Source organism: Sitophilus oryzae, unplaced genomic scaffold (assembly GCF_002938485.1).
Source record: "Sitophilus oryzae breed Bouriz unplaced genomic scaffold, Soryzae_2.0 scaffold_410_pilon_pilon, whole genome shotgun sequence".
Classification (NCBI taxonomy): domain Eukaryota; kingdom Metazoa; phylum Arthropoda; class Insecta; order Coleoptera; family Curculionidae; genus Sitophilus; species Sitophilus oryzae.
In genome coordinates, this window is record NW_022146986.1 from 482163 (window position 1) to 502973 (window position 20811).

The following is a 20811-nucleotide window of genomic DNA, read 5'->3' on the forward strand; positions in this document are numbered from 1 at the left end:
TTATTTAAAAAAAAAAATTATCTAAATGTTTTAGCATTTGTAAATATTTCAAATTAAATCATTGATATTTCAAATTTTACAAATTCGAGAAAAATATGCAAAAAATAGCTTTAAAATGACATTTATCTAAAAAAAAACACTCAATGAGAATTACGATATTATAGTAAAAAAAATCATGGCCAAATCCAATCAACTAAAAAATTTCCCAAGACTCAGTGTTCTGAAAAAGCTCCATATCGAACTTGTAATTTGAAATTTCCACTCAAATCTTTTTTAGAAACTATGGGAACAATGCAAGCTCAAAAGCTTTTCGAAGCTGAAAACGTGTTTGGTGAAAATCCGCTTCAGTCACACAATTGGAAACTTGATATATAGAGTAAGAATAGAAGAAGTAAAATCTGATCCATTAGGAACAATTACTTTGGAAAAAATCCTAACCAGAACAATAGAAATCATTAAATTACCTATAAATTATATTAGTTTATTATAATGTCTTATAAATTAACATTAAAAGACATTCTAATAAATAATTACACAACACTTGAAATACTAGAGGAATATATCTATTTGGGACAACTAATACACAGCTCAGATCTTTACTACCAGAATTAATATAGCATGGAGTACATATTATGAAAGAGACTCAATTATATTCAAATCTATAATGCATACCTAGATATACAGGGTGTTTCAAAACAAATGCGAAAAACTTCAGGGGGTGATTCCTTGTTCAAAATAAAGGGTAGTTTGCTTTATAAACGTTGGGTCAAAAGTCAACCATTAGGGAGATATCGCGGTACAAAGATGGCGGAAAAATAATGTTTTTATTTTTTATCTTGAAAACGAAAAGAGATAAACTAATGAAATTTTATGGGAGCATTACTGTTATGAAAACACACTTTCTGGTAATTTTTTCACTTTTTTAAAATGAGTGGAAGGGGTTGAAATAAACCAACCCTATCATTCTTGTTAACGAAATTTAAAGAAAAATCTATCAAACATATGCAAAAAAATAATTTGGATAGTTTAGTTTGTTTAGAAACTTTTTTATCTCTTGTATTTTTTTGATAAAACTCACCGATTTGAAATTAAAAAATAAAATGTAAAGCATTACATGTCAGGACAAAAAACATTTTTAGATAAAGAATCTAGTGGGCAGCTGTAATTCTTTTAGGAAAAAATCTAGTCGGCCGCTGTCACTTTTTAGGATGTTTCTAATATTGTTTTATTTGACATTACCCTACTGCAATACGTTATTTCTAGATTATTATTATTATCATTATTATCACTAGATTCTTAATCTAAAAATATTTTTAGTCCTGACATGTAATGCTTTACATTTTATTTTTTAATTTCAAATCGGTGAGTTTTATAAAAAAAAAATACAAGAGATAAAAAAGTTTCTAAACAAACTAAACTATCCAAATTAATTTTTTTGCATGTATTTTATAAGATTTTTCTTTAAATTTCGTTAACAAGAATGATAGGGGTAGTTTATTTCAACCCCTTCCACCCATTTTAAAAAAGTGAAAAAATGACCAGAAAGTGTGTTTTCATAACAGTAATGCTTCCATAAAATTTCATTAGTCTATCTCTTTTCGTTTTCAAGATAAAAAATAAGATCATTATTTTTCCGCCATATTTGTACCGCGATATCTCCCTAATGGTTGACTTTTGACCCAACGTTTATGAAGCAAACTACCCTTTATTTTGAACAAGGAATCACCCCCTGAAGTTTTTCGCATTTGTTTTGAAACACCCTGAATAGATACCTGGACAAATAATAAGGAAACTGCAGGTCACATAACGCTCAATGGAACGAAATATGCTGGGATTAATCAAGAAAGACCGTAAAAGAATAGAGTGGATACAACTAAAGACCCAGGTAACAGACGTCATCCACAGAGTCAAATACCTCAAATGGCAAAGAGCAGGACACCTGGCAAGAACGATGTACTATAAAACTCACAACATGGTACCACAGAATATCTAGCTACGCAACAGAAAAATACTCGAAATGAAAGAGCTAAAATTGCACAAATAAAATACTAGATGGCGCGACAATATCATAATCAGAATATAATTGGAAATTTTCAACTTTCGGTTTTGGATCGACGTAGATCGACGGCACGTCGACAGCCTTGAAGCTCGGCTAAAAATGCACAGTTGCCAGATTCAAACAGACTTTAATTGGCATCCCATTCTTTTTCTGGTGTATAATAATTCCTTTCTATTCTTCGTTACTTATCAGATACACTTATATTAATTATTCGTTTGGCTTTTAAAATAGTTTTAATTTTAAGTATATTAATAGAAAACATATGCTCTCAAAATACATTTTTAATATACACTACTTTATTATGTTAACTAAGAAAATAACTTTAACTACCTTTAAAATTAATAATATACAGGGCGATTGATAGTGATATTTATTAATGCTGAAACGTTAGTAATGAAATATACGTTTAATAATAATGGAAACGATTTATTAAAATGCAGTACAAAAAATGTTAATTGACTAAAAAATACTATAATAACAATTTTTTTCTGTTTGCCACGTTATTTATATAGACCTAGGTAGATTTTAAAAAGTGACACAGGTACAATTAATAATATATTACTTAAGCATAAAAGTTGCTGTCACCGACATCGTACAATAAATTAAAATTCATAAAATAAATTAAAATTATTAATTAAAGAAATCTTTATAAAGAAACGCAAGTATATCAAATTTGGGCCCAATCGAACGCCAGGAAATGGTATCGTAATATGGTACTACATTATGGTACCCCTTGATATGCTTCATGCTGCCATAATATTGCAATGTCATCAAAAATACGCAAGTATAATCAAATATGAGCCCAATCGAACGTCAGGAAGTGGTATCGTAATATGGTACTATATTAAGGTACCACTTTATATATGCATCATAGTAGATGCATCATAGTACCATCATATTACAATGTCACCGAAGATACTTACTATACCAAGTTAAGCCCAATCGAACGCCAGAAAATGGTATCGTATATGATACTATTATGGTACCTCTTGATATGCTTCATGGTACCATAATATTGCAATGTCATCAAAAATATGCAAGTATATATCAAATATGAGCCCAAATGAGCGTCAGGAAGTGGTATCATAATATGGTACTATAGAAGGTACCAATTTATATGCTCCATGGTGCCATCATATTACGATGTTACCGAAAATACGTAGTATACAAAGTTTAAGCTCAATCGAACGCCAGGAAATGGTATCGTAATATGATGGGGCTAAATGACTACATTATGGTACCCCTTGATATGCTTCATGGTACCATAATATTGTAATGTCATCAAAAATACGCAAGTATAATCAAATATGAGCCCAATCGAACGTCAGGAAGTGGTATCGTAATATGGTACTATATTAAGGTACCACTTTATATGCATCATAGTACCATCATATTACAATGTCACCGAAGATACTTACTATACCAAGTATAAGTCCAATCGCACGCCAGGAAATGGTATCGTATATGGTACCTCTATCGGATATGGTACCTCTATGTACTATTATGGTACCTCTTGATATGCTTCATGGTACCATAATATTACAATGTCACTGAAGATACGTAATATACCAAGTTTAAGCCCAATCGAACGCCATGTATCGTAATATGGTACTATATTACGGTATCACTTGATATGCTTCATGGTACCATAATATTGCAATGTCATGAAAAATACGCAAGTATATATCAAATACCGTACGATACTGAAAAAAACGGCGTCCAGTTGGCTGGGAAAAGACGATCGATGACATTTCCCATATAAATTTACACATAAAATGACAGCGATTTATATTTCATAGCCATCGCTAACGCCGTTTTTTCCCGATCATACGGTATGAACACAATCGAACGTCAGGAAGTGGTGTCGTAATAGTAGAACAATACTTATTATATTGTCGCCGAATTACAATCAAAATTCAGGATTCAGTTAGAATCAAACGTCAGGAAGTGATTTTAATTCAGCTCGTAAGATTTAACTCCAACTAACATGGCGAGTTAAATACTTAAACGTTTGAAAAAAGAGCTCTAATCTATTTTAATATGTTTAAATGATGTAGCAAATTTGAAGCTAGGCTTTATCAGGAAATATTACAATATAAATTACACAATGGCAACACTGCATAAAATTCTTTTAAATTTCGTTTGTAGAAAACTGTTTTCTTTTAAATTTATCGGCCTCTGTTATGTAGTAGTGGAACTACCGCATCAAAATATCTGATTTGGAGACAGGCTTTTAAAGCCTGTCTCCTTTTGAGACCTACGATTTTATACATGTAACGAGGCTTCTGTTGCGTAGCTAGATATTCTGTGATGGTACTCACAAGGAATTAAGAGACCTAGAAGAAGAGCAAACCTTAGATGATACCATGATGTTAGGAAATTAGCAGGGGTAACTTGGACCCGCACAGCTAACAACAGATACAATTAAAAGGAGAACATTTAAATATGTCTGAGAGGCTAGACCATAATTGGAAATGGTTCAATAAGCTGAAAATGATGATGATGATGTTGAAATTATATTAATATACAAAATTATCTACATGAAACTCCATGATAGTTTACCTTAAGCACTTTTACTTACTACATGGGGATGATCGTACGATGTATGCGGACCTTTAGCTTCGCCATGTCCCGAAGAACTGCCCTTGCTGAAACCAGCAGAAGCCCCAACTACAGCACCAGCCGAACCTTGAGCTAGCTGTCCTAGTTTCTGCTTCAGTCCCGAAACTAAGGCTGACTTAAACTGGTTGACTATGTCAGCTGAACCACTCACATCGCCGGATCTTTTCGGCCTAAACGAGATTTATTTATAAAATAATTAGATAAGTTTTTTTTTATATTTCCACTACTAATCTAGATGGTTAGTTCTGTATAAAGGTGTTACCTGTGATAATATTTCTCCCAAAATTCGATTTCTTTGATATCTCCTTCGGTTAAATCTTCACCATTCAAAGGGTAATAGGGTGAAACCACTGCAGAACTTTTGACGGTTTTTGTAGAAAAAAATGTCCAATAAAACATCAACCATAAATGTATCTGTAACAAAATAGAAAAACATATTATACCTATACGTTGTTTTTTTTATTTTAGTTTTCTTGGGTCTCAGGCTCTGGTTTCTTCTTTTTTCTAAATTAAGACATAGAACAAATAATGTTGTTTAATCTTCAAAAACAAAAAAAATCGGCCAAAAGCCTTCATCAGAGTTTACATTTTAACATTCTGCGCTTAAAGAGGGAATTCCAATAAATAATTGCCATGTTTACATACACTATATTGTTATACAAACACTATAAGTAGATAGATTAGCCTGAGTACCAGGGCCCAAGGGTAACAAAAAGGCATATGAAATGTCCAAAAAGGCTCATCAATGCCATTTATATACAAAGAACCCTTCTGTGGCGTTGCAAAAACTGCCACAATTGCCACAAAACAGTCGTTGTTCTACAAGTCGTAGTAGAAAATTTGCAATAATGCAGGACAGACTTGATAAGCAAAGAAAGAAAGACAGTCAAAACTATAGTGGGTCTACTATAAGCTGTCGTGTCGTTTAAAGCTGATGGGATTGACCGGCAAAACCATGTGCATATTTTATCAATCTCATCATCATCATCATTGCTGACGAGTAGTTGACACGCATCAGAAGATGGTTACGCAAGGCGTTTTCTTTCATCAGCTTTTCTGTAACTGAAAAGCACGATACGTGATGTTATCTCTCTTCCGCACTCCGTTAACTGAGTTTACCTTTTCCATTGCATTCTGTTATACGCTGATTCCTCCCACTGATTCTACATGATTATCCCTTTTAAGTTTTCATGGAAAATATCCTTGTATCTTTTGAGTTGCCCACCTGGTTTCCTTTTACCGTCTACAAGCTCACCGTAAAGAAGATATTTCGGTAGGCGGTTTTCTTGCATCCTGCATAAGTGACCAGACAAATCTATGGACCAGACCATCTGAACTTCCTAGATTGCCAATCTGAATTGTCCAGCCCATTGTCAATCTGAAGAATAATCGACAGATGACAGAACACATTTTATGTCGGTGCGACAACTTGACAAATGTGCATTTCTTTGTAATAGGCAATGACAAAGAGCTATATGGGGTTGATAGATTTATTAAAAAGGATTGGATTGGAGAATGTAACCTAAAGTTCAGAAGAAGACCACAATAGATTTGAAAAATCGCCGATAGCTACAATAAGTCTATACCGGTACAATGAATAGTCTATAAACTTATTTTAACATATAACATAATATTAACCGGAAGAAAATGAATAACAAATACAATGAACTAAACAAAATTAGAAGTAGTTTAAAAACGTTAGATAACAATAAACGTTTTAAGGTGTCAAATAATCAAATATAACTGAAAGAGCGTAACAATAGACCATTAACAAAGGAAAGAGGAGAAAGTAAACACCTAATCGTTTCTTGTAAATATACAGAGTCAATTAATATTGAAGACAACACATCCTTTGTCATACATCATAGCTCTGACCATATAGCACAGAGATCACGCTAAAATACACTTTCTCTAATTCGACATCGATATATGGGTGATTCCATTTTAACTGAATTTTTTTCTGTCCCATACGATATCAAATATACTACCCCTAAAAAAATTTACACTTTTGCATATTTTTTTTTAATCAAAATATTTTAGGTAACAAAAATAAATTAATTATAAATATACAGGGTGTTTCAAAACAAATGCGAAAAACTTCAGGGGGTGATTCCTTGTTCAAAATAAAGGGTAGTTTGCTTTATAAATGTTGGGTCAAAAGTCAACCATTAGGGAGATATCGCGGTACAAAAATGGCGGAAAAATAATGTTCTTATTTTTTATCTTGAAAACGAAAAGAGATAGACTAATGAAATTTTATGGAAGCATTACTGTTATGAAAACACACTTTCTGGTATTTTTTTCATTTTTTTAAAATGAGTGGAAGGGGAATTTTTAAAATGAGTGGAAGGCGAAAAACGAAATTTAAAGAAAAATATTATGAAACACATGCAAAAATATTAATTTGGATAGTTTAGTTTGTTTAGAAACTTTTTTATCTTTTGTATTTTTTTTATAAAACTCACCGATTTGAAATTAAAAAATAAAATGTAAAGCATTACATGTCAGGACTAAAAATATTTTTAGACTAAGAATCTAATGATAATAATGATAATAATAATAATCTAGATAATAACGTATTGCAGTAGGGTAATGTCAAATAAAACAATATTAGAAACATCCTAAAAAGTCACAGCTGCCCACTAGATTCTTTATCTAAAAATGTTTTTTGTCCTGACATGTAAGGCTTTACATTTTATTTTTTAATTTCAAATCGGTGAGTTTTATCAAAAAAACACAAGAGATAAAAAAGTTTCTAAATAAACTAAACTATCAAAATTATTTTTTTTTGCATGTGTTTGATAAGATTTTTCTTTAAATTTCATTAACAAGAACGATAGGGGTAGTTTATTTCAACCCCTTCCACTCATTGTAAAAAAGTGAAAAAATTACCAGAAAGTGTGTTTTCATAACAGTAATGCTTCCGTAAAATTTCATTAGTCTATCTCTTTTCGTTTTGAAGATAAAAAAGAAAAACATTATTTTTCCGCCATCTTTGTACCGCGATATCTCCCTAATGGTTGACTTTTGACCCAACGTTTATAAAGCAAACTACCCTTTATTTTGAACAAGGAATCACCCCCTGAAGTTTTTTGCATTTGTTTTGAAACACCCTGTATAAACAGTTATTATTTACATGAAGCTTAAATATTTTTTTTTGCTTAAAATATCACAACACTATTTACTTAAACCAAAAATTCGTAATACAAAACTAAAGTGTCAAAACAAGTGACAATGTCAGGAAATAAATAAATAAATGTTGCAATTTGACATTTTTTACAGCAAATCTACCACCTGAATCCCAAGCGGGGGATAGATAAATTCCAGTTAGTCAAGCCGGCGCCGAATATGTCCATGGTTGGCAACGATGAATTTAAAAATCGCACCCTTCATTACGTAACTAAATGTTTAATCGATATCAAATATATTACTAAATGGCAATGGCAATGGCAATAAATACTGTAGCTTGGCATAGAAATGTATAGCAAAATGCTATTAAAAAAAATATAATAGCAATAAGCAGGAATAAAACAATAATAAATCGCTATAAAAAATAAAAATGTTCATAAAAGTGTGAAAATAGCATCAACCATATTTTAGATTTATTTCTAAATAAATAAATTTTTATGCAGTATTTATTTATATACATATACGAATTATTGAGTTTGAAATACTTAAATATGTTTATTAATACCTTCTTACCACAAGCAAGTTTCTTCAAAACGTTCTGTTTATATACAGGACCGAAAAATCTAAGGCACGCCAAAAATTCCGAAATAACTTTCACTAAAAATCGAATTTATATCAAAAATATTCCGTAAAAAATATGACATAAATCCCAACGGCTATACATTAAAAGGTTTAAATTTAACGTGTTGTGAAAGTAAAAGTTGGTTTACCCAGATTAGCTCCATTTATATTCGAAATGTCGTTTTGAGAAATGTTTTCTACGAATTAGTTTTTTTTATTATGTCATATCGTAGGTATAGCTATTATTATACAGCTGTTTTATTTATTTATTAATTATATCGTATAACTGCTACCCAAGCAGCATTTGGACGTCGGGACAACGTTGTGTCACGCGTCACGCGACCGTTTTTGGGTCGAAACGACGTTGGATACCTACGTTGGCTAGCAGCCTAATTTAGTACAAACTGCAACGTTGTTTAAAATCCTAATTCACAAAAATGTCTAAAGTTTTATCCTAAATTGGGATAATTATAGTAAAAATATTATTTTTATGATTTAGTTAGAGACATATGTCAGATGACAGTGAAGGAAAACAAAACAAAAGTATTTAAGTGTGGAGGATGTTTGAAGATCATAATTATTGAAACACTTTAACCGACTCTGTAACTCGTTACCCAAGGCAAAAAAGTTAAACGCAAACAACTTTATTGATAAATGTATTGTTTCTACTTTGAAAAATACTAATGGGCCTTAAAATTAAAGAAGCTTTAAAAAATTTCTTGAAATTTTTTTTTAGTAAAATAAGAATAATTTATTCGCAGTCGAAAAAAAAATTGTTTCCGCGTGATGTTTAGGGTCAAATATTTCAAGTTAATGTATTCAAAAAGCAGGAATTGCTATTTTAGGAACGAAACATTTTCTTATTCAACAACATGGCGGCTTTCACTTTGTTGTTTTTTGGAGATTAAGATGGAGTAGTTCGAGTAGTCGCATACTGGACTAATAAAGTCCGAGTTCAGCCTTAACAGGTAGTATACTAGTGGCAAGATTGCCTAATTTAGTCATCCTAGAGTCTAGCTTGTACCGCCCCGATAGTAGGCTATGACCAAAATCGCATGGCAACACCATCTGTCAAATATTGTTTATTGTAAACCGGCTTAAGATTTGAGAAATAATGTCGCAAGTAAAAGGAGAAAGTTGGAATATGCACTATAGAAAAGATGTTCGAAACATTAAAAAATTAGTGCAATTGACTGAACTCGGAAACAGTGCAGTATATTAGACAATAAAGAGGATAAAAAATGGCACAGATATGAAGCGTGGACCAGTTTCAGGAAGACCGCGTAAGATTCGCGAAAACAATGTAAACGCTTTAGTGGTTACAGTTGAGGGTTGGAACCTTTGGTGTTACACAGCAAAATAAAAACACTAAATCACCACAATACACCAAAACACTTTTACTTTTACACTGGACGCGCGTTTCGCTAACCATGTTAGCATCATCAGCAGATGATTATAAACTGACTGACTGGCATTAGGACGACAGAATCCGCGCCTAGAGTTTCGCAAATTGGCTAACAGATTGGGAAGTCAACCAAAAATTAAAAGTGTATCCAGAAACCGTCCGCATGTCACTGAAGAGAAAAGGCTACATATCAAGGAAGCCAAAAAAAATCCCTGCAATAACACCTCTACAAAGCAGCGAAGAATGGATTTTTGTCAACGTTTTCAAGAAGATAATTTTAATAATCTTTTTATTTTTGACGAAAGTTGTTTCCAGCTTGGTGGAAACCACCTAAAAATCCTATCAAAAGAAAATGTTACTGTTCAAGTTTCAAAATTTCCCACTAAAATAATGGTTTGGGGAGCAATATCTCAGCGTGGTGCTACACCTCTGTGTATAGTTTATGAAACTATTAATAGTGCAAAATATTGTGATATTTTAAATGGTTTTCTTCTTGAAACGGCTCATATTTTAAATCCAGAGGGGTGGCGTTTTCAGCAGGATAATGCAAGATGCCATACTCAAGCTTGGATGCAAGATGCAAGAACACCATTTGGCAACAATTTCATAGCCAGCAGCTTCACCAGAGTCCCATTGAAAACATATGGGGACTAATGAAGATTGAAGTGGAACGAGCAGCTTCACGAAATAAACAAGATTTGATTCGCTCAGTTTTACAGGCCCTGGACTAACGCCACTGAACATTATGGTGTGGACCTAGTTTCGGGTGTACCTGGACGTTTAGTTAAGTGTTTGGAGTTAAATGGAGGTTGTATAAGTAAATAAAATTAATAGTTTGTTATAATAATTGTTTTAACTCAAGTCTGAAAAATATATATCGATAATTGTAATTTTGTTTTCTTTTTGCCGGATACTTTCTGGACGGACTATTTACATTCTACATTGTACATCATCATACTTTAGTTTTTGCTAAACCACCCTTACAAATTCCAATATACTGAATTTTTGTCAGTTCCTTTAACTTCCTTATTGATACTAGTAGTTATGTAAATCGTTTTGCAAAAGTTAAACTGTATGATTAATTTCCACTTAATAGTATACAATTAAATACCTGATAAAATTATTTTTGAATACTTAATGGAAACGAGTGCGCTTATATGAGATATCGATTTAATTTGGATTTGAAATTTCTGTAGTGGAAAATATTTACTAGTAGATAATTGAATGATTCAGATCAAGCCGCATATTACATAATTAGTGATATAAATTAGTTAAAGGAATTCGTGTACTAAATAGTATGATATAAGACTAAATAAATTAAAAATGGTGCTTAGACTACTTATAGAAATTAATTAGGTAAATATTTAAAAAAACAACAACATAGATTCTTGAATGAATTTAGAAGAATATGCAACATAATATGCAAGAAAACGAACGTAGGATTTTACACTTTTTTAAATTAAATTGTTTTATGCGGAAATGGAAACCTGATGTAATATAGACTAAAATAGTAGACAGAACAAAAATATTAACATCTTCCAATCATTTCTCAAGAGAAACAAATAAACTTTCTTCAAATACAGGGTGGTCCGAACTGTATTCCGGAAACTTCGGCTGTATGTCTTAAATTGCTTAGTTTAGGAGATACAGGGTGTAGAAGTGACATTTTTATTTCAATTTCTTCCAAATAATTTCTGAAGCAACGTCAATATTTGGATGAAAATTGGTGTCTGGGAGTTTTTTGACATGAGAAATTTGATTTTGATGTCAATATGACTCCTATTTGTAGGGGGCGCCACCTATATGTGTTTTAAATGTTTTGAAGAGTAATAACTTTTTGTTCGTACCTGTATAAAACTACTGAGTAAAAAAATATACATTTCCGTGAGATTTTACGTAAAAAATGTCTCTTCATAAAAGCAGCTACGAGCAACCGTTCTCAAGATATTTAGAATGGAATTAGTCAATACATACATGTCATTTTTGACAAAAAAATAAACATATGTTGAGTAGATAGTTGTTTGACAGAAATGATAAATTTGAGAACTTTTTAATTTTTTTAAATTAATCATAAATTTTTCTTCGAATAAATGATGATAAAATAGTTTCTTTTGAACTTGACACAAAATCATTTCAAATTTATGATTTCAGTCCAATAATTATAATTTAGTCAATATGTTTAATTTATGTCAATGACAGGTATTGATTATTTCGATTCCAAATATCTCGAGAACCAAAAGAGTAAAAAGATCTTTTTTACGTAAAAAACGTCGCAAATGTATATTTTTTTACCGAGTACTTTTATACAGGTACGGACGAAAAGTTATTACTTTTCAAACCAGTTAAAAAATATGTAGGTGGCGCCCTCTACAAGTAGGAGTCATATTGACATCAAAATCAAATTTCCCATGTCGAAAAACTCCCAGACAACAATTTCGTGATACTTGAGAAATTATTTGGAAAAACTAGAAATAAAAATAAAACTTCTACATCCTGTATGTTCAAAACTAAGCATTTAAGGAGATACATTTATACAAACTTTTTTACTTATTTTTATCTGCAGAATATGCTGCCAAAGTTTCCGGAATACAGTTCGAACCACCCTGTATACAGGGTCAGTCTTAAATAAGTGCAAATATTTTCAGGGCTGGTAGAACTCGATAAAAGAAATATATTTTCCCTTTACCGTTTTTCAAATAAGTCCAAAATACCCGAGATATTTTACTTTGAAAATTAAAGAAATATGATTTTTTGATTAAATTTTGAGAACCACTGGTTCTTTTCTGGATTTTTTTCTTGTAAATTTGCCATATTATCAGGAAATTATGTTTTTTAACTTAAAACTAAAAAAAAATCCAACAAATTTTAATTTTTTTTTTGTGAAAAAAAAAATAATAGACGTGTTTCCTACGGCCGAATTATACTACACCTAAAAATATTTGCACTGATTTAAGACTCGCCCTGTATTTAATAAAGCGTGCCTTTCTTAATAGCGTACTATTCTTAACAAGCTTTACTAAAATTATTACATTCATGTGGCAGTTTCAAAATTCTCCACGTAATACGAAATACCCAAAATTCCCCAGACGCGGTCAGTAATTACCGAGATTAGGTACTATGTAAGTTAAATTATTATTTTAATAATGTTTACAGGTATTTATATATGTCCAATTTCCTGGTATAATTATTCGGATTTCACTTTAACAAGCTGGTCAGTTGGTTATTAGTAGCCGTTCGAATTGGTAATAATCGTCAAATCGATTGACCAATTAATAATAACTGCCTTCCATTCATAGGTAGCGTCCTAAGCGCCACTTGAATGAATGCTGGGGTTTCCCAAGATGCAAAAATGCTGAAAAGAGTTTTATTAATAAATAACCTTAAGTGATTAAATGTAAAAAACTGCACAAACATGTATGCGTTTTTAGTTTCATTTTATTTTTGTATATTGTATCCATGAGTCTTCCAAGTTTTTGAGTTCCTCTTTGAGTTGGTTTCCACTTAGAAGCAGCACGGTTCTGGCCATGTTTCTGGTCCAGTTAATGGAGTAAAAGGGATTTACACTCTCAAGCAATCTGTTTAAATCGATTTGCGCAAGCCCTTTTGTGCGTAATTTCTGCAGATCTTGATTCGTATACACTTCAGTTCGTTCTTCTTCTTCTTCTTCTTTCTCAGCCTGGCTCCATCCAGTGTTGGATATAGGCCTCTTCTAAGTTTTTCCATGCTTCGCGATCTCTAGCCAATCTTATCCATTGTCTTCCCGCCACTGCCCTGACGTCATCGACCCATCTCTTTTTTGGTCGGCCCACACTTCTTGTTGTACCCCTAGGTCTCCATAGGTTTGCTTTTTGGGGCCATCGGTCTGGATCCTGTCTTGCCACATGTCCTATCCATTGCCACTTCAGACTTGCCACTCTTTTAACGACATTTATTAATTTTGTTTTTTGACGTATGTGGGTATTCCGTATTTTTTCCCTAATGGTGACTCCCAACATGATTCTTTCCATGGCTCTTTGTGCTACTTTTCAGTTCGTTACTGCTAGTTGTCTGAAAGTTTTTTATATACAGGGTGAGTTTCCTACGATGTTCTCTATGGGTATCTCGGAAACTACTGGAGATAGAGGGTCGGTTAAATGGGGAAAGAATTGCAGTTTTGTGGGGTCATAAATATGCGCCTTTCAGATTTTTGAAAAAGTTCATGGCTTACTAGATATTTTGAAAAAAACAAATTTCGGCTATTTTAAAAATTGTCCCTAATTCCGTTATAAGTTATTTTAGACAAAAAGTTTTCAGATAAAAGTTGTAGATAATCACATTCTTAATGAGACTGTGTCCTCCGCTTTTTTCTAAAGCCTGTCATTTTTGACATATGACATAAACATAGGTTTTTTTAAATGGAAACCATAGTTGGCCCTGGCTTCATAAAAAGCGCCGTTTTTTAAGCTTTTCATCGATATAAGCTATAATATGTTTTCTTCAAAAAATTACTGAGTTATAGCCAATTCTTATCATTTTTAAACAATTTCACTTAGTTAGCCATGGAAACAAGTTTAATCGTCTTTGCTCTCATAAATGTGAAGCTGTCACGTCCAAACGTCCAAAAAACGGACTACGGAAACACGGAATAAAAAAACTGCGACTTTGACTGATTTTGATGTTATTACAAATTTTGTTGCAAAAAATTTTGTTGTAAAAAATATTATTCCTAATCTTAAATTGAAAACCACGTTTCGCTAGCTACTGTAATTTTGGAGTTACGATTTTTTAAAATTTTTAACCCCCTCCCATACCCCCTTACTAACCCTCCACCCCCACCAAAAACTAATGGCCAGATTCTCGGGTGCCACAGTATTTTTGTGCCAAATTTGGTTAAAATCGGTTTAGCGGTTTTTGAGTTATCGTGTTACAGACGGACAAACGGATAGACGGACAGACAGACAGACACCATACAAATATTTTGTATTTAGGTCATTTATGACCGAAATAACTCATTTTCAGTGAAATTAAAAAACGTTTTTTTGTCGATCTTAATAGCCTACCATACCTGTTAGTAAGGTCGACTAAAAATAAAAATGCAAATATAAATTACATCTGTGCATAAATAAAACGCACGATAGTACGAAATGTGCTGGAAAGCGAAGAGAGACCATAAAAGAATAGAGTGGATACGACAAAAATCCAGGAAACTGACGTTAAACAGCCTGGACAAGATGATAATGATTGATTTATTATATTGTGATATATATTTACTTTAAGCTTTATACAGTCAAATAATAACGTCATTTCTAGTATGAAAACTTGATGGATAGATTTTATATATGTACTAAAAGTTTAAGTAACATCATAAATCCTATATAAATACCAACGAAAGTTCCTGAGCAAATAATAAGACGAAGATTTCTTCTCTCAAAAAGGAATGAAAGTGAACAAGATGACGTATACGTGTAACTAAATGCGCGTACGACCTCGATGTAATTTTGACCTAGCCATTGACTTTGCCAAAGTTCTTATTGTTTTTTAACCTCTTTCGGTACACAGCAATTTTGCAATAAGCGTTGCAAAATTGTCACGAAATAAATTTGCATCTTAATGGATTATTTGGAGTATGAAATTTATTTCTTGTGGAATTTCAATGTGACTAATAATATGTTCTCTTAAAATATTAATTGTTATATAGATGGAGCAGTTCGATATTTATTGGGACTGAACAGTAGAACTCACTGCCAGAATTTCTTTAAAAATTTCAAAATACTGACTCTTCCTTTTTTATTTATTTTTGAATCCGTTTGCTTATCCGCAAGCACATATCTGCTAGTCCCGAAAGGCCGTCTCACAACTATCCACTTAGGAATGCGGAGCACGATCTTTATCTGCCAACCCCGAGCTCTGAACTAGTCAAGGGCTCAATACTGTACAATGCCAAGAAAATGTACAATCATTTGCCTTCGAATATCAAGTCACTTTCATTCTTTCCCACATTTCGCAAAGCTCTGAAATCATACTTACTGGAGAGAGCCCTACACTACTGCTTTTTTTGTGTTGTGCAATTGTCCGTGTATGTTCTATTTGTAATTTTAATGACTTAATTTTTTTTTAATTGTATGATTTGTATTGTATATTTTTTGTGCTTTTGTTTGTTTTATAAATGCTTTGTCGATGAAGCTATTTTGGCTTTTTGCACAATAAAGCGTTATTTATTATTATTTATTATAGATGGATTATAAACACGAAACAAACTGTTACTTGTTCTTAAAGTGAAAGAAAAATGATTTTTATTGCATGATCTTGTGTTTTATGTATTAACATGTAAAGCTCAGTCTACATAATATGATGTTTTAACTGATAGATAAGAAAACCTTCTAGATAAGTTCAACTACGATACCGAGCATAGTTTTACGCACCGGTTTTGCTAGTGGGACATAACTGTGGCTATTTGGTCTATAACGAAATTTTTAAAAGTACAAAATATTAAAATTTTAGAAAAAATTCATAAAAAGATTAAGCACTAGTTGATTAAAAAGGAGTATACTATTAATATTGATTAAATTATACTTTATCCTCATAGGTATATGCCTATTTAATTTTTTACTGCCATAACGAGCGCTGCTGTCAAAATTTTTAAAATCGTTTTGCCTGAACCGGAAAGACTGGCAGGTAAAACCTTATGTATAGACGAAGCTTTATAGACTTAATATTCTTGATAATCCTTTTAATGCTAAAAGCTGCTTTTTATATTTCTTAAAAATCATGTTTTTTTAATAACTTCTTTGAATTAAAAATTTAGTTTTTATGTAGCTATATAGCCTTTCCTGAAGAGAAATACAAACAATTCTGAAAAGCTTGACATCTAAGAGAATATTTAACATATCAAACGGCCTGAAATTTTATCGTCCACTTTGAAATATCGACTGTTATCCCAAGAGATGAATTAATTATTAATATTCTGCTTATTTTTTTTCAAATATATTTAATAATTTTATGATAATATTATCTTCCTATGTTTGTTTGATATGATCCTTCCTTAAGAGTCAATTTTACTAGCCCGAAAAATTAGCAGAATAAGCGTTCGGCATTTAACGTTTTATGTAAAACTGGCTAGGTATTTTTACACAAATGAAGAAGGAAATTAAAGATAAAGGATTATACTATATCCGCATTGTAGCATATATTTAGACAACTTCTTTATTTTTAATGTTTTGATGGTGAAACGTCAACAAAATATTCCTTATGTTTGGACTAAATTTTCTCGAAAATAAAGACATAATTTAAAATTTCGTTACAATACGGAGATAGATTGAAGTTTTGTGATTACATTGGTATATAATTTATATGGGTTTGTAACAAATTGATCGCTATTTTATGGCAAACGCCGAAGCTCTGCAAACCTTAATCAAGCCTTAATCAAAGCACGTGTGTTTGGAATTATGGGTATAGCTTAACATGACAGGATCGGGCTAAGCCTTAGGCAGATTTCTAAAATATAATATATATTTCTTTCGGACATACCTACACCCGCTTTACCCGATCCCTGATCAGGGTTCGGAAAACTACATGTTACTTTTAAAAACTACATAAACTACATTACATGTAGTTAATGTAGTTTATGTAGAGGGTGTAGTTTATGTAACCTATGTATGTAACGTTCAAATATCAAAGGTTTGAGGTGTGAGGTTATAATAAGTTGAAGCTTTAAAAACACATAATGTATTTAAGCAAACAGAAGAAATATGGCTTTAAAAATATAATATTTACATCATATTATCTCTATTACACCTCATACAAATGAAAATTATTCATAATATCAGTACATAGTTTATTAACGTAGTTTTCATGTAGTTAATGAACGAGAAAAGACGTAGTTTTTGAAAAAAAAAACTACATGTAGTTAATCAGGTAAATTACGTCTTAATTAACTACTTCCGAACCCTGTCCCTGAGAGCGACCCGAAAAGTACAGCGTAATAGACTCTAATCCTTTTATTCAAAGCTCTTATAAAAAGTTCGTTATAAATAATACATAAAAAAATAATTAGATAACTAATATGTAATGAATGAGTGAACTGTTGGCATAGTTTTGCTGTTATTATTTCATTAGTATTACTCATTCGGTAACATATCATTTTCTTCCTGTTGAAGAAACACATTCCTCGGGCGTTATTTAAACGTAAACTTAATTTATCAGAAATATGTTCAACATTCCAGTTCAAAACTCGAATGAATCAACACTATTCAACTGCTATAATTGAAATATATTATGCATCAAAAATACTTATATTTTTCTTCGCTTCTGTATAATTACAGTGCGAAGAAAAATATTATAAACCGACTGTCAAAATGGCTATTGCATAGTTTCGATCAAACGTCAAACGAAGGTATATAATTGGTAGTTCAAACCTACACACCCCCACAGAGTGATCTACTTTTTCGTCTACGTGGGTAACGGAAACGGTTTAAATTATTGAATGTCAATAACAGGAGCCGAATAAAAAAATACGATATTTTTTTTATCAAAAAACAAATAAAAAATGTTAGATTAAAGTTCTATTATGCACTTAGGTAATTTTGATCTAGTTGATTTTTTAAAGTTTCGTTATACAAGGTGCGTTTCAAAAGTGGCTCACCCCTATAACTTTTTTATTTTTTCAGTATCTTTGACCAAAATACATACCTTCATGGTGTCCCTATCACTCGAAACTCACACTCACGAAACGCGGACTCACTCGCGACGATCCCTTTATTTTTTGTTATTACTTTCGACCACTTTCTTCGGCAAAAACGAACCGCCAACCGCTTGCTCATCGATGACTCTCTCTTCGCGAAAAATGTTTTAGTACCAACAATATCGACGTCGAAGGTACTTCTTCTTCTTTTTCACTCTTTCACTCTCACTGCCGCCCGAAGAAATGGTGGTCGCGCACTAAGAACGACCTACTTTTATATTTATATATACACACATGTATACACATTAAGCTAATGATTGGAGTTATCGTCGGTACCACCACGCCCCATTATTGGGGGTATTTATTATCGAATTTCACTTTTTATCGAAGAAATGAGTGACACTTTCTAGCCCAGGAAGTCGAATTTGGCTGATTGGGTGGCCGATGATAGATGATTTCGGTGTAGTTCCTCGTGTTATGTAAAGGCAATTTGAGACCGATAAAGTACCTAATTAGAATGAAAGATAACTTACTCTCCAATCATCACCGTATACAAGTAAAGATTAAGCTTTAAGACTCTATTACGCTATATTGTTCATGTCGCTCTCAGGAGTCGGGTAAAGCGGGTGTGTCGCCGAAAGAAATATATATTATACTTCAGAAATCTGTCTAAGGTTTAGCCTGATCCTGCCGTGTTAAGCCCCATCCAAAATTCCAAACACACGCGCTTTGATTAAGGCTTGATTAAGATTTGCAGAGCTTCAGCATTTGCCATAAAAAGGCGAGCAGTTTTTTTTATAAAACTATATAAATTATTTATCACTGTAATCACAAAACTTCAATCTATTTTCGTATTGTAACGGAATTTTAAATTATGTCTTTATTTTCGAGAAAATTTGGTCCAAACATAAGGAATATTTTGTTGATGTTTGACCATCAAAATCTTAAAAATAAAAAAGTTGTCTAAAAATGTGCTACAATACGGATATAGTAGGTATAGAGAAACAAACCCTATAACATAGGATACAACATTTTAATGAACAGTGCTTTCCATAAAATCAATAAAATGAAAAATATACGAAATATTATACATGTACTGATTTCTTTCGAAAATCGACAACTATGAAACTGTGATACCTTCCCCGACACAAACGGTACATTGTGAGACAGGAAATTGAAGAGAGAAACAAGCCCTATAACATAGGATACAACATTTTAATGAACAGTGCTTTCCATAAAATCAATAAAATGAAAAAGATACGAAATAATATACATGTACTGATTTCTTTCGAAAATCGACAACTATGAAACTGTGATCCCTTCCCCGACACAAACGGTACATTGTGAGACAGGAAATTGAAGAAAGAAACAAGCCCTATAACATAGGATACAACATTTTAATGAACAGTGCTTTCCATAAAATCAATAAAATGAAAAAGATACGAAATAATATACATGTACTGATTTCTTTCGAAAATCGACAGCTATGAAACTATGAACCCTTCGCGGACACAAACGGTACATTGTGAGACAGGAAATTGAAGAGAGAAACAAGCCCTATAATATAGGATACAATATTTTGATGAACAGTGCTTTCCATAAAATCAATAAAATGAAAAATATACGAAATAATATACATGTACTGATTTCTTTCGAACATCGACAACTGTGAAACTATGAACCCTTCCCGGACACAAACGGTATATTGTGAAACAGGAAATTGAAGAGAGAAATAATCCCTATAACATAGGATACAACATTTTAATGAACAGTGCTTTCCATAAAATCAATAAAATAAAAAATATACGAAATAATATACATGTAGATACTGATTTCTTTCGAAAATCGACAACTATGAAACTATGAACCCTTCGCGGACACAAACGGTACATTGTGAGACAGGAAATTGAAGAGAGAAACAAGCCCTATAATATAGGATACAATATTTTCATGAACAGTGCTTTCCATAAAATCAATTAAATGAAAAATATACGAAATAATATACATGTACTGATTTCTTTCGAACATCGACAACTGTGAAACTATGAACCCTTTCCGGACACAAACGGTACATTGTGAAACAGGAAATTGAAGAGAGAAATAATCCCTATAACATAGGATACAACATTTTAATGAACAGTGCTTTGCATAAAATCAATAAAATAAAAAATATACGAAATAATATACATGTAGATACTGATTTCTTTCAAAAATCGACAACTATGAAACTATGAACCCTTCCCGGACACAAACGGTACATTGTGAAACAGGAAATTGCAGAGAGAAACAAGCCCTATATATAGGATACAACATTTT

The 20811-nt window shown here is 32.0% G+C and overlaps 1 protein-coding gene across 1 annotated transcript in view; it reads right to left on the minus strand.

The window, feature by feature from the left end:
- LOC115885651 overlaps positions 1 to 18742 on the minus strand; it is a 32107-nt gene extending 13365 nt beyond the window's left edge. Inside the window, exons 1-3 of the mRNA XM_030904627.1 lie at positions 18504 to 18742; positions 4944 to 5095; positions 4641 to 4851 (exon numbers count right to left, since the gene is read on the minus strand). Of these exons, the coding sequence (XP_030760487.1) occupies positions 4641 to 4851; positions 4944 to 5095; positions 18504 to 18509 (369 nt within the window). The 5' untranslated portion in view covers positions 18510 to 18742. The remainder of the gene's footprint in view (positions 1 to 4640; positions 4852 to 4943; positions 5096 to 18503) is intronic.
- Positions 18743 to 20811: the final 2069 nt, after the last annotated feature.